Source organism: Atractosteus spatula, chromosome 5 (assembly GCF_055471065.1).
Source record: "Atractosteus spatula isolate fAtrSpa1 chromosome 5, fAtrSpa1.hap1, whole genome shotgun sequence".
NCBI lineage: Eukaryota > Metazoa > Chordata > Actinopteri > Semionotiformes > Lepisosteidae > Atractosteus > Atractosteus spatula.
In genome coordinates this window covers 62,961,959-62,977,464 of record NC_142710.1, presented here as the reverse complement: position 1 = coordinate 62,977,464, position 15,506 = coordinate 62,961,959, and the positions used below count along the sequence as shown (strand labels likewise).

The 15,506-nt window shown below is 36.6% G+C and overlaps 1 protein-coding gene across 1 annotated transcript; it reads right to left on the bottom strand.

Moving 5' to 3' along the window:
* Positions 1–3,799: 3,799 nt before the first annotated feature.
* Positions 3,800–7,990, bottom strand: barx1 (BARX homeobox 1). Its single transcript, XM_088916775.1, has 4 exons — positions 7,450–7,990; positions 5,333–5,624; positions 4,717–4,801; positions 3,800–4,407 (listed from the first exon to the last, which is right to left on the bottom strand). Exons 1-4 carry the CDS (start codon positions 7,649–7,651, stop codon positions 4,240–4,242), a joined length of 747 nt encoding a protein of 248 aa, XP_088772901.1. The 5' UTR covers positions 7,652–7,990; the 3' UTR covers positions 3,800–4,239.
* Positions 7,991–15,506: the final 7,516 nt, after the last annotated feature.

The window sequence follows — 15,506 nt, the reverse complement described above, 5'->3', positions numbered from 1 at the left end:
GATTTCTGTAAATATTTCTGCTAGAATAAATAACTCGGTTCAAAGTTCTGAAAATGTTGTGTTATTCAATGGCACATACCACATATTTACACTACAGAGTAAACAAGTTCTCCCTGAATTCAAGTTTTAATGAAAATTGGCATTCTGTAAAGATATCCCTCAGCCAAGTAGTTAACTCTAATTCTAAACACTTCTGCCCCAAATTAAAGATCTTAAAAGTCAATTTATGTAAAGTGGTTAAAGGTTACATCGAACTTATATTTTCTGAGACTATAAACAAGAACTTCTGTAAAAATTAAAACTTGTGACACATCCTACCTCAGATAAGAATGCCAATGAAAAATGAATCTGAAGACATGAAGAGAAGTGTTGTGTTTTTTTAAATCCATGCATTATGTAATGGTACTGTTACAATAAGAGGGAAAAAAAAACTTTTCACTTCTTTCACACGTTATATTTTCAAATATATAGGAACCTGACAAAATAGAAAAACACCACTCAGATTAAGTTTTTAACATCAACAAGTTAAATAAATTAATTTATTGATTTAAATAATTAAAAAATAAATCAATAAATTAAAACGCAGCCATATGACCTAACAAAATAACTTATTGTGTGGAAGAGGTTTATAACCAGAAACCAGATATTGTCTTTGTGTAAACACGGCAGCTTTTTCAGGAAAGGTCTATCGGCGAGCTAGAATCTTCTAGATCGTCAACCAGTCTTTTCATTAACATTTATACTTGAGAGTAGTATAAGTAGCCTTATATTACAATTGTTTTTAATCGAGAAAAAAGATGTACTGTATGAAATGCCTGGAAAATGTCGCCATTTTGCCTTTTCTGCTGGAGCCGTAAAATAATATTTAATGTATCTAGTTGACCTCAGAGGGGTAAAATAGCTCTAACTAGATTTATTGCCTGCGCCACTAGACCTCAGACTTCAGAAATCAGAGTCGCGCATATTTGGCAAGCTCAAATAGTTTCAAAGTAAATTCTACTGCTCAACATCCACTGCATATGAAATAACTGACATTTTAACAATGATATAGTTCTGATTCTATTGAATTTCTTCATATTTATTAAAACGAAACTCTTTTAAAAGTTTCTAAAAACACACTACTACTACTACTACTACTACTACTACTACTACTGTTTTTTTTTCTTACGAACCTCTTTGAAGACACTCATCCAGGCCCGGAATTCAAGATGTCAAAAACATTACAAAAACATAACAACCCCGCACAGTTTAACAGCATTCTGTAAAGAATACATCAGAGGCAGAAGCAACTGAAAATTGGACTGCAAAACTTCATTCATTCACTCCTCAGTCTCTGGTCAACAGGTCTTTCATGCAGTGTTATAAAATAACACTGTGGAATAACAGACAAGAGTACCCCTGATTGCGAAAAAAAATGAAATTACCTTTTTTTTCTTTCATTTTCACCTTAAAGAGCTCACTTCATTTCCAATACGTTATGTAGCGATTTAAATGGCACAGACGTGGCAGCTTCAGAAAAGGCGTATCTGATAAAAAGCGCAGCCTACAACGTATACCTACCTGCCTATCATATTCAGGCTTTGTTTTTTTTCCCTAATTCTAACACTCTGTAGGTGTTCTTTCCTAACTGCGGTGAAAGTATTATTATAATCGAAATTATCATAAACCGTGGCGTGAAATGTAAACCTATTCTACTGTATGTTACCTGCACGTCGGATGCTGTATAAGCCGTACCATGGTTCGCTGACACTATAAAGAAGTTCTGCAGAAAAGGCATTTAAGTGCCTTAGGACATTCTACAGGAGCAATATGGGACACCTTTCCAATCCAACATTACAACGCAATTTCTTAACAAGGAGACGTTGCTGTTTCTGACAACACCGCTGTGAATGAAACAATTGGGCCCAAAAGGAAAACCCTGCTTGTGTAACAGCTTTTATTGCCCTCAGCACGACCAACAGAACACGAATGTACAGTACAGTAGGCGTATAATTTCACACCGCACCGAATTCATGTAATATGAAACGCGCAACCAATATAAAAAGGGTCAACTGCACTTTGAACAGGCTCAATACCATTTTTACATTTTAACCGTTTTTGAACCACTTTTTGAAGAGGAAAATGGTGACATCTTGCATATACAGTATATCACACCACTTGGAGAACGGTTTATTAGTTGTATTATTATTATTATTATTAGTAGTAGTAGTAGTAGTATTGAGGCTGGTGTGTTCGTGTCGTGTTTACTCACCTATTGAATTTCTTTTTTCGCACCTTCACACCTTTACCCTTTGACTGTTAAAAGGCAATAATCTCTTTTTGTGAGTGGAAACAGTTTTAAGGTGTTGCTGAAAGCGTGTGACGAAAACAAGGTCTTAAACAGTAATTATTTTGAGCTGCGCCAAACGCCCGCGATGAGGTGCTGAGTTCACCCCTTTTGAAGGTACCCTTGCCGAATCTAAAAACAGAAGAGCCTGTGGCAGTTTTGTCAAGATCTTCTGTTATTAATGTCTAATTAATGCCCCCGGCCACTAATACAAGTTATTGCAATGATCCAGCTGTACTGACGTAATTATGTTCTTTTCCGCTGTAGTATGTAACACAATATCCATCTGTTGCAAAGCAGCGTCTACAGTTTTTACAAGAAAAAAACTGCTTTAATCTGCTTTTTGGGGATGTTTTGAGGATTTCAAATGTCCCATTTACTAACTAAAAGCAAGAGGCAAAGTCTGTCTGCCCTCCTGATTTCTGTGTGGCACTTAAAAAACCTAAATGTATTATTTGTTAAAAACGCGTTTTTAAAGCAATGCTCTTAAATAGATTCCCAAAACAATAAAGCGCCAACTGCTGAGAATTTAAACAGCATAAACTTAATGTCACTATTGTAAGAAATTCGACTATAATTATGCTAGTTGGAGCCTCTATCAAATGGACTAACATGGCAGCGGTACAGCGTGATCTCAAGAATGAGTTAAATTGACATTGAAGCTTTTATGGACACAAACGCGTGTAAAAACAACATATCCTGACAGTAAGAAAATACCATGAAAATTGCTCTATCCTTTTCTGAACATTGTTTTTTTCGGCTCTTGTTTCGGTCGAGTTCCAGGCCAGAAAATCTAAGTGAAATAATGTATCAAACTCCTGCTCCGTCGACGTAATATTGTAACACTGTACATTTTTGGAAAGGTTAACACTTGTGCAACACAACGTATAAAACATAAAATAAACTATTCTGTAGGCCCGAGTTTTTTAAAGGGCAGGCCCAGACATTATCATTATGAATAATAATAATCATCATAATAATAATCATAATAATCATAATAAACCAGTGAAAAGTGCGAAAATGTAAAGGTGGCTATTTTTCAATTATTGAAATTGAATTTACTATACCCAGAATTAATTGCTATAGGAAGACAAGAACATAATGACATATGTTCCGCTCTTAAATATAGCAAACCAGCAGAAGAGAAGCAAACAACGTGTCAGATCATCTTTTTAAAATTCTGTAAAGTTTTATTTTAATAGGTGTTTTACTTATATATATATAGGTGTTAAAATATAGGTGGCTCCCGGTAGGAATGATACCCCCGGGGAAGAGGGACAGCCTATATAATATAACGTTTAGGATTCAGTCCTTGCGTAACTTCAGAAAATGAAGCTCCTTTTTTAAAATAACTTCATTGGGGTCACACTCCTTCCCAACACACGCACACACCGACAAGTGAGGAACCTTCCAAAAAATAAATCGTTCTGCTGATTAAAAATCGCCACAGGAACTAAGAAATCACAGAGCAAAGTATGAAACAGGTTTTAATTGATAAATCCGTTGTGTTTCTTTAAAAAAATAAATGCATTCTTGGAAGAAGAACAGGGAACGTTACAGAACAGGGCCTGTATTTTACGTGCAAGTCAATATTGTCCTTAAATACCAAAGTTAGTGCTGACCTACTGACCACTGAAATATCGTTTCCGATTCCTCTTTTAGAAGATGACTGAGGCACGTACGTTCATCCCCGCTAAAGATACAGAATAAAATAAGAGAGTCCTTACTTGCTGAAAAACCTAAACTTTTTTTTATTTTAAAATGAAAAATAAAATATAGAAAAGACTACCACATATGGTACATCAGTCATTAGTGCCAAGCTATCGACGGTCGAGGGTACATCCCAAAAAACGAGCGCCCGGCTGCTCAGTCCTCGGTGCCATTAGTCCATCCGCATCAACACCCAGCCCGTACTACTCCTCCTGGCTGACGTCACACTGTGCCGAAGAAGAGCCGTCGGATTGGCGGTCTGCGTCCCGGGACCTTTCCTGCTCCGAAAGCTGTTCACTGCTGGGAATCGAGTTCTTCTTCGGGCGCCCTTTGGGCTTGGTGGGCGACTCTAGGCCTCCGCCTTGCAAAACCTGAAAATGAAGCCAGTCCTTGTGAATTACGCTGCGGCACACAGTAACACCCTATGTGAAGTGTGTGAAGTGAGTATGTCATTTTAACTGACACCTTAGAGCAGTTCTGTTTTTGTTACCCCAGGCTTATATTACAGCCCATTCATATTTCTAGGCCGACAGAGTGCGTGCATGCCAAGGGTCAAGGTGGAGGTTGGACATGATTCAGAAAATCTCTGCCTCGGCTCCCCGCATGAGAAAGTATTGCGCGCTTGGTCGAGTAGTCAACGTCTCGCACAAAAATAGAAAATTCGCATAAATGATACTCACAATTTTCTTCCACTTCATTCTTCTGTTTTGATACCACGTTTTTACTTGCAGCTGACTAAGACCCAATGACTCTGCCAGGTCTATTCTGTGGAATTAAATAGAAGATTATTCGGCCTGCGGTTCGCACGGTGAGGTGTGTGTCGCTCCAGAAACAAACTTGTATTTTCATACTGGTAATTCAATCATTCATTCTGACACATTTAAAGCGTGACTGTGGGATTTGTTTAACCTCCACTGACTTACAGTCAAAACGTCTACACGGGCTGTACAGAACTGTCTGTGAGCTATGATGTGGATCATTATTTTATAACGAATCTGTATAGCACGACTGGAAACAACAGGCCTAACTGTAGCAGCACTAGTCCAGTCTGCTTTCTAATAATAATTTAATGAACTGCTTGCATTTGTGCAGGGCTTTCCACTCTCAAAGACCCCGAAACGTTTCCCGTATAAGGTGATGCGCTTCAGCCCTCCTGAAACACAGCCCCCACCTGGATGGTGCCAGCCGCCCCATCGCGCATCACATCAGATCAGCCGGACATTCGTAGACAGTTATACTAAAAATATATACATATAAAAATGGGCATATGTGCAGTTCAGGAATCCCAGGACTTACCTGTCTGGTGTAGAGAGATATTTTTGCTTCTCGAACCTTTTTTCCAACCCCATGAGCTGCAGTTCAGTAAAGACGGTCCGACTCCGTCTGCCCTTTTTCGTCTTGCTTCCTGCTTCTGACACCGGGTCGAGTTTACTCCGGAGGTGGAGGTCCAGCGGCAGGTGGTGCGAACCTGGCCCGGCTGACAGGCCGGATCCTCCGGACAGCAGCGCTGACCCCAGCGGGGCGCCGAGGGAGCAGGATAACGGAGGCATGGGGAATTTAAAAACACTCGTCTGGTCCGCCTTCAAGACTAGTGGAAAAAAAAATATGACAATAACAGAAAAATCATCCACAGGACATGTGACCAAACACAAAAAATAACAACTCCGGAAAACACATCTGAAATTATTTATGACACAAATGATTTCTAATACGATGCGCAAGCCTATTTGAAAACGATGTTTGTTTCAGTTAGGGGCGCGACAGCTAACTAGTATATATATAAAATATAATTTCAAAAATCCATTATGACATGCTGAGATGGAGACATTAATTTTAATCGATAAAATGAAAGCCAATAAATAATAATAACATCTGGTAGATTTAGCTACATCTCGGTTGCACTTTGTTAATATGGGCGCCTAAATTACTTTTAAATATTTCCATTTTACAACCAACTTTCAAATTTCACTCATATTTCAGTTTTAATGGGGGGTATTCTGTCCATAATACGAGCTTATATATTTTAAGAGAAACCCACGTCGAGGGTTAAAACGGAAACCACCGCGTGTCGTTTACCCAGGTGAAATGTTTACATTTAAAAATAACTACTGCATGTATTTGCTCTGTTTTGATATTTACTGCACAGACTGAAAAATTGGTCTGTGTGCTAAGTTAAATCGACCTTGCTGGGAAATAGAAAATGAACGAATTCTAAATTAAATTTTCCTACTCACGACACTTCAATACAAAATCCCTCTCATGTTACTTTTTATGCATGGACAGTACATGATCTACCCGGCCACACAAGATTAATTAAAACGCTTTTATTAATGTAAAATGTTTTCCTTATATGTATGGAGCTGATGACACTTAACCAAAAGCTGCAGCGCAGTCAATTTTTCTAACAAAAAAAAACGCTTGCTTACTTGACAAAAGTGATTATATCTGAGATAGATAAGACTTTATTGATCCCGTAGGGAAATTGATTAAATTGATTTCTGAGATATTAGGCTTAAAAGTAAAGTTCTTCAAATTTCCAAAATACATAAGATCAAGTTCTCAAAAGTACACATAATGTACAGGCCGCAGGCATTAGGAGTACTGAACACTAACATTATAGAAACACATGTCAGGAATGGATTGTTTTAAACTATTTTAACATTTTTATTAAATGTTCGTGCTTTGGATACGCATTCATGGGCTGTGGACTGCATTCCAGTAATTTGTCATTTGTTTTCCTTTAGAAAACTAGATGTATTTCTGCTTGTAATTAATTCCGTTTTCATAGTGATGGAATTATGTAATCACCAAAATCTTGTTTTCAATTAAATATATATTTTTTACAATGTATCCTTCTAGTTTATGAAAACAACATACCTAAAAACACTACACTTCCATTATATACCTTAAAACCGAACTTACATTATACAGTAAATAATAACAAATGATGCATTTGCCTGGATTAGTGAACACTTTAAACTTGTCCTAACAACTGGAAAATTCCTGTGTCAAAATATAATATAATCTAGGTACAGTTAATGAAATAATTTATAACTAAATTTATAAATTTCTCAGCTTGTATTTTCATAAACCTAATAAGCAAATCACTCTATATTTAGACAAAGAAATTGCTTTAAATGAATGCAAAGACTTCATTTTAAAACGGCCTTGTGTGTAATTATTTTTTATGTTGAGATTTCTGTGGCAATAATAGATTAAAAAAAGACAATTATAGGTTTCACTTAATCTTTTTAAAAAAATACTTGCTCGTACGCAACACATCTGGTGAAACGCAGTACTCAGTTCGCGGCAGTCTATTTAAAGATCCACAATGACTATAGTGTGTTATCATTTACACGCCTGATAGACAGCTGTAAATTTGCATTCCGGATTTACACGCTAGTCAGACTTACCTAAATGGTTGTGGTAAGGTCTTGCTGATAACAGAGCTTGCACTCCGAACTTGAGCAGCTCTCCTGTTGGGGCGGAAACTTTGTGGTCTGGATGGTCAGTCAGGATCTCTTCGATCATAAAACTCCTGTATCGATGGGATCTGTGGTCAGGGTGCAGGTCAGGAGGATAGTAATGTGCACCTAGTTCCAAGTGATGCTGCATTCTTCAGTGAAATGGGCTCCAGACAGTATTCCAAATAGACACACAAAGACCAAGATTTCAGTTCGCGAAAACACGCAGGCTTGGAAGGGGAAACCCAGTCTTCTGAAACAGGCAGGCGGATTTCTTCGGAGATGCCATTTACAGTTATAAAAGCAAACGCGTCATTCTCTTCCCACATGGGATTTATAGGCGGTCAGGCGAAGGCATCTTCAGACAGACAGGAAAGCAAAATAAAACTGTAAGGAAGCCCGACGGCCGGGGTTATATCCGTTCCTGGGTCTCTTTCCTCGCCGTTTTCACCTAAATTGAGCATATGCAAAGCCTGCTCTGAGCAGAAGTGGGACTAACAAGTATTACAACTCCTTCCAAAAGACTTGTCATATGAGAAAGTTTCTATCCCCGCCCAGTCCAAAGCAAAACAGCCTATTGCTGTTTCCTAGCAGAAACGGTCTTACCTATGAATAAAGAGACGTTAACAGGAACTTGTGCTTTAGGCTTACTGATTTTAATGAACGGTGCCACCCCTATTTTTCTAACGGCAGTCTTTTAAGACTCCAAACGCAACAGACTTGAAAAAATAAGTCTGGTTACCCCCAAAACAGTGGCAAGAACTGTGCAGCATAAGGTGATTTAAAAATAATCGGACCAATCCGTAAATACATAACGCACCGGCAGTAATATAATGATTATACGAATAAAAAAACTATTCCTTGACAGGGACCGTAAATGTGCATTGACGCTTGATTTTAAAATCTATTTATTGCATATTCGGAACGGAGTCTTGCGCCTTAAAAAAAAGGCCTTGTATAACTAAATCGTTATATGCAAACCTGCACATATTAGAAATCACAACGGGCAAATCGATTGCTGGGTTTTATTGAGCAGGTGTGGGGGTCGAGTCTGCATCGGATGTCTTTTTGTTCTGTGTAGTAATATCACACGCTGCAAAACATTAATTCCCCTTTGGAATACGGAGGATAACCGAATTTTTTGTTTTGAAAAAATGAAGTTAAAATAAAAAACATACGAAATTCTTAGAATCATGATGAAAATAGCGTTTAACGCGCAGCTCGAACGCTTCAGTATTACCGCGTACTACAACATTAACAGCATGCTCAGCAACCCAAGTTTAATAATACTGAAAGTAGGAGTGTAGTGCATTGATTTTTAAAATTTTCAGAAACACAGATTATTATGATGCTGTAGCAATAGAAGTACAAATGCCTCCAAAAAATTAAAGAAAAACAATGAAGACTTTCAAAGGAGCGACAACAAATAAACCTTTTGAAGTAGTTATTTAGTGCTACACTTTTGTGACCAATTTTAATATTTTTCATTTTGGGAGAGCAATTGGAGTTTTTGGAAGCTTGATAAAAATTAAATGAGGTTAAAGCAGGTAACGAACTATTGTACGAAATGTCCTGAGGTCGTGCAAAAATGTTTCGTCTGCAGACTGCGAGGTAAGACATTAAGGATAACATTCTATACCGATAAGTTCACAAAACACTAGCACAAGTAACGAAAATTGAAACCTGTTTATAGCCTAATAATAGCAAATCGTTTAATATTGACAAACATATATTTATCTTAGATCAATACCGAGCTGATGATAATAATGTACATTTGGAAAATGTTGAAATGATAAACCGCATATTAATTTCGAATTTAATCTTTTCATTACACAAAATCCAAGCACTTTTGTAAAACAAATGTTTTCACACTATTTTAAATGCAAAGTCAAAGAGTGGATTTTATTTTAATAGTAATAACAATAATACTATTAGTGGTAAAAATAATATAATATTAAAAATACAACAAAGGGTATTAGAAAAGCTATTATTTTACTTTCTAGTATATTTCCGATATGATTTATTTCACTGTTTCATCAGTTAATTTGATATATATAGAAATATTTTATGGTACCCTTTCCAATTTAATTTTGCAGCTAGTACATTTCATTGTGTACAGTAAGTAAATTAGGTTAAGGTTAGTTTTGGGGCTACTGTTGTGATATAAATACTGTACTCGTTCGGAAAAGCGCATTTGAAGAAGCAGCTTTCTATCCCCACAATTCTACATTGTTGTCCCTTTATATGCAATTAAGGAACGACTTCTTCAAATATTAAAACAAAGATGTCGGTGAAAGCTCAAGTACTTTTTGGTGGTGAGAGAAAAAGACGTTCGTACTCCGGCTGACTACTACAGTTTTCCAAAAGATGTGCTGTGTAGCTTCAATTTATGTTTTAATTGACACTTTGCTGATGTCCAATCATCTAAGTAAATATAATGCAAAATATATAGACCCAGCAGATAAACGAAAACTTGATAAGAGTTTACAGCTAATGCTTATAATAAAAGATACCCGTGGCCTACCTACTTTTCAAAGGGCACTTATAAATGTATGCATTTTTGTTCGCTGAAAATCATTTGATCAAAAACATGGGAAAATAGCAAAGAGTAATTTTATATGATTTTTTAAAAACGAATATGTATTATGTTCTACCTGAAATCCGTAACTCAAGATGCTGGAATTTAATTATTTAGTCCCGTTAGGTTAATTCATTTTAAATTATTATTTTCTTTCATTCACTGCTTTGTCTTCCGTGCAGCAATAGTGGAAAATTCTTGGCCAGCCCATCAATGCAAATGAGATATTTTTCAAAACTGATTTATTTGGTTAAATAAAAGATTGTTATTAATACAGTTATTGGTGTAAGTGGTGACCCTACTAGCATCATGTAATAGCGTTAACCTCCACTAGGGGGAGCTTAAGCATAAGAGCACCACATATTTCAACTAATGTGACGTGCATATGCCTTAGATTAAGAAATTATTTATACAGAATTGTAGGTAGGCGGTTCAGATAGTAGGAATATTTTGCAATATAATATTAAAATATACAACTGAAGCAAAAAACTATAAAACACCGCTTTAAAAGAGTCATTCCCAAGTGCTAATGAGCTTCGTGTGGTAACGTTTATGCAACAAAAATATATATAATCTGTATTCACAATTATATAATACATTTGCATTATATAAACTGTGCTGTTTATATTTTTTGTATTTTAATATTCAATTTTAGGGGAATATAATGTAACACGTTATAGACTTAACGAAAAAGTTAAGTAAATCAATGATATTTAAACAAGTAAATGGATTTTGAGAATAGCTCGGTGTGTTGCAATCAGGGCAAGAAAGCATTTTGGCGACAATACCATTGATAGAACGCTTTCCCAAAAATAAATTATGTCAATTTTTTTCAAAATCTGCCCTTAAGAGTATAATTTATAAGTGAACAATAGGTTCATTCTGCTGTGCAATTACCACACCACACAAGTTTGAAAAGTTAAGGTTAAACATGAGAACTGTGCCATACATACGGATATTGTGGATTTGCTGCTGTGCTTCAGTATCTGCTTGTATTGTCTCATTATTTTAAACAGAGCACAAATTTAAACACTGATATAAGGGAAAAAATGTACGTCTGGCAGTAAAAATTTGACAGTCTTTCATGTAGGAATGACAGCTAGTATACCAGTTTTAAGCAAATGTATGTATAACATTTGCATGTTAAACCCTGTGGTTTTTTAAAGTGTTTGCAACCATAAAGCTATTGAAGTCCATGGACATCAAAGTAATTTCCTTCTCCAGCTCTTTGATTGTGTGTGGCACTGCGCTATTATCTCTCTTATGACTATCCAAGATGCTCTTTGTCATTAATTTGGATTCTAACATATTACCAGGAAACTAGACCTTCATTTTTACACGCACTATAATACATTTTTCCATGTATCATTTAATGTGTATGCAGAGATCTGTCAGGAACTATTAAGTAGAGCCTAATGAAACACATATGCAAGTAAAAATAGTAACCTGTCATTATTTATAGCCTGTTTGCAGCCTGGAAAGCAGTTAGAGTTCCTAAATGCTGCATTGTGCAGGTATGTGGGTGGCATGCAGGTCTTTTCTTTGCAGTTCACTATCCCGTGTGCATATGGTTGTAATTGGTTCAGACCTTCTTGCCACTCAAGGAAACACCAGACCCTTAAGGGCATATGAACTGGGAAATTAGTCACTATAACCCCTAATTTACTTTCTAATGGTATTTGATATTCAGGAAACTCAACCACTGCCGTAATTTAAGGGAAAACGTGACATCACACTTTTAATTTAACAGAGCACGTTAAGTATTGCTGTCAGGCAGTGCAATTTCTTGGTATGTTCCAGCAGGTCACCGGCTCCACATAACCCCGAGGTTTCTGTTAATAACGTCTACAGTCAGTGGTGCAAATTGTTTAAAATTTGGTGTTAAACTGCTTAGAAAGTTTAGCACTTTATAAGTCACAAGACTACATTATCCAACCATTTTCAACTCCCCTTTCTTTCAATTAGTGTCAGTTCAGAGATTCTCTTTATGTAAGTTGACCTTTCAGACTAATACCTCTCCATTTTTAAATCATTTCATCGTCTCTGAAAAAACACTCGTAACCTGACATGTACACTGTATGGAAAAGCAAGACACTATATACGTGTATTCTGTCTGCATACCTATTTCAAAAGACAAAACAGAGATGCATAAAAGAAATGCTCACTGAGGTCTATGAGATTCAGACAAATATTTTCAACATTGATATCAAATAAAATCAGAGAAAACGCCAATAAAAAGAAAGATCAAAGAATTATGAGAATCGTTCACTATAAAACATGACATGCTGTCAAAATAAAAACATTCAAAAATCAGATCATGTATTACATCCCTTGGCAGAAACACAATTCTGGTAACTTTAACATATAGATCTGATCAGCTTCTGGATAGTTTACTGAAGGATGTTCAATTTCAATTGTAATCAAGTCAGGAAAAATCAAGCCTCAACAAGACCTCGAGTTTTGCTTTCTTGAAATCGTGCCATTGTAATCCGAGTACTGTGTGGTTTTGCATTGTCCTGATGGAAAATTGACACTTCTGGATTGGCTCCCAAGAATGGAAAAACTGTCGGCTCAAGGACTTTGTCAATTTATTGCCGAGTACTGAAGCTGCTCTCTGTCTGTATCAATGATTTTTGTTCCCCATAGTATCACAATTCCACTACTACGCCTTGAATAATCACAACAGTCAGCAGAGTGCTGAGTACAACATCGGAACTCTTTGCTTCTGTCAAGTCCGTCAAAGGCAATCAGGCATTCATCAGTAAATTAAACACTCTAACACTCTCTCTGCTGCGATCACATCGCATAAGACTGCTATATCATCTCTCAGCCGCCCCGGACAATTATTCCAAACATGGATCATTTGGATGTGGTGGTCCTGGGTGTTGTCACTCTTGGTCTTCCAGAATGTGGCCTGTGTCTCGGAGACTCGATTTCCCTGTTTCTCTGGACTAGTCTGCTAGTTGTTGAAGAAGAACATGTCATTGTCTGGACAATTTCTGTCAGATACAGGCCACTTTCAACCACAAAAACAGCAACCCAGTGATCTTCATTATTAAAGCCGGTCATGGTCATATCTTTTGCTGTTCTTGCGTTCTTTAAATTCATGCCCCTCTGCATGGCAATTTATACAGATTCATAAATCATTTTGACAATTTTATATTAACTCTAATACCTAATTAACTGCCTGGTGTTTTTTTTATTAAATTAAATGACTCGAGCCCAGTATTTCGTTATCTCAAGGAAGAATACTACTCAATCACAAGCCAATTTTCTCATCATTATTTTTTCAAAATAACATTATATGTACACCTGGTGAGATATTGAACTGCATTTGTATTGTGCATGTACAGTATGTAGTTTTATTAACTTGAATCTCATGGCTACACTTGGGAATGTTTATGTACTGTATACACATATATGCTGTAATTATTGTATAAACCCACTAATACAAAGGTGTGCACATATATGTACAGGACATAAAACGTTTAGACTGTATATTATGCAGAAAAGAAAACATTAAAGTAGCTTTAAATTATAATATTTGAAATACATGGAAACGTGTTACCAAAGGCTTTAGAACTAGTGACCATAGATTTCATAGGTAATAGAGTTGAATTTATACCCTTTTGAACAAGGCTGCTTTAAAAACAGGTTCATACTTTTAATATACAAACTTTGCTGCTAATAAGCAGGAGGGTGGTGTAGCAGTTCACAAGCAATGGCAAAAAAAAAACATCATAATGCCCCAGTGACTGAAAAGGAAAGAAAAAAGCTTATTTAGAAATGTCTCCTGGTGTGTGAAATCTACTGGTACAGTTACACTACCCTAATTTGCAGCCTTGTACAGCATATCAGATCTGTACCTGTAGATCAAACTACTGTATAATCTCACATTTAATTACAGACAGCAACATAATGCTTACAAAAGCCAACACAAACTGTCTTTGTTTTGTGCTGTCACCAAAAAGGATTTGAAGCACTCAAAGCACCAATTCACCAAGCAAAAGTTTTAAACAGCATGCATGTGTATTAACATCTATATATACATCTTATGTACCTGATATTAACATACAAATTTCAACATATCAACTCAAATGAAACTCAAAAAGGCAGTTTACAAAGCACAGACAAAGCATGCCACTCTTTCAGCACATACAGCTGAATTCCACACCCGAAGAAGGCTCCACAGCCAAAACATTGTGTTTCTTTTCTTCTCTTTTCAGCAGGGAATAAACCTTTACTTGTTCCTTTGCAGCCTACGCATGCTGACGCAGCCACCTACTTGAACTACTTGAATGGACAAAGTCCATTATCCACCTTCAATAACCAGTTTAGTCCAGCAGAGGGCTGGAGCGAGATGGAGTTTGGTGTTTTTTACACCCAATGGGCACAAGGCAGATACACTCTGGACAGGATGGCAGCCCACACCGCATGCTTTGTCTTTGGAATGTGAAAAGACACCAGCACCGCCTGCCAAAACCCACATAGTCAGAGAGAGCAAGCAGACTCCAGGCAGAAGGCACCTGTTGCTGGACTTCAAACGCAGGCCCAAGAGTTGTGAGGTAGCTACTGGCTCTCCACCCATGTTTGCTGTGTTTGTTGAGTTTGAATGAAGTCTGAAGCACAACTGCGAAGAGCAAACATCATTTGAAAAAAAAAATCAGCCTTGTTTCTCATTAAAATGGAAGGTTATTATAGATTTAAACAAAAAATAAAGCAGAGAGCAGTTAAATTCTGGTGATGCAGTATGAATCTGTCCAAAAGTTTACCTGACAAGAAAGAAGCCATGCTTTGCATTTAGTTTAATATGTTCACTTAGTGATAACAATTGTGCAGAAAATTAAGTGTTACAGTAAATGACTGTGCTAGCAGATTCTCTGTTTCTCATTCGCACTACTTTTTGTTATTTTTTAAAGTAAATAAAATACATCCTAAAGTCACAGTGTGCCTAAAGATGCCACCTGTTAACAATAAGAACAAGACCTATAAACACATGAAGTAAAAACCTAATTATTGATTTAGCCTGTAAACATTTTTTTTTTCTGGAACATAATTCAATCGTAATGTAAAAAGTCTGCGGATCTTATGATGACAATGGCATCGGTGAAAATTTTAAAAATGTTTTTGGGATTATTTCATTGCAACGGTTTGCAAAGATGCCTCAATCGTGGTGGAGGTTTAGCCCATAACATCTTTTTCAGTACTTAAAGCGTGAATGAATGTTATCTCCTCGAGAGGATTCCTGTCTTGCATCTGATTTACGTTTCAATAATGAAATTCCATTTTTTTTTTATCCTAAAAGGACAAGTCGTCTGACGGTACGTTTCGCCTCGAGGTGAAACGCAAAACCTGACCACAATCCTATGTTTTTCAAAGGTTTGGACGCTTATAGAATTATTTACGTGGTTAAATGAATCGAAAAGAT

Excerpts from the sequence above, each read along its gene's own strand:
- barx1 (XM_088916775.1), bottom strand. The coding sequence starts at position 7,651 with ATGCAGCATCACTTGGAACTAGGTGCACATTACTATCCTCCTGACCTG. Across the intron at positions 4,802-5,332 it reads TATCTCTCTACACCAGACAG|AATAGACCTGGCAGAGTCAT; the intron begins GTAAGTCCTGGG and ends TTAATTCCACAG. Across the intron at positions 4,408-4,716 it reads GAATGAAGTGGAAGAAAATT|GTTTTGCAAGGCGGAGGCCT; the intron begins GTGAGTATCATT and ends CTTCATTTTCAG.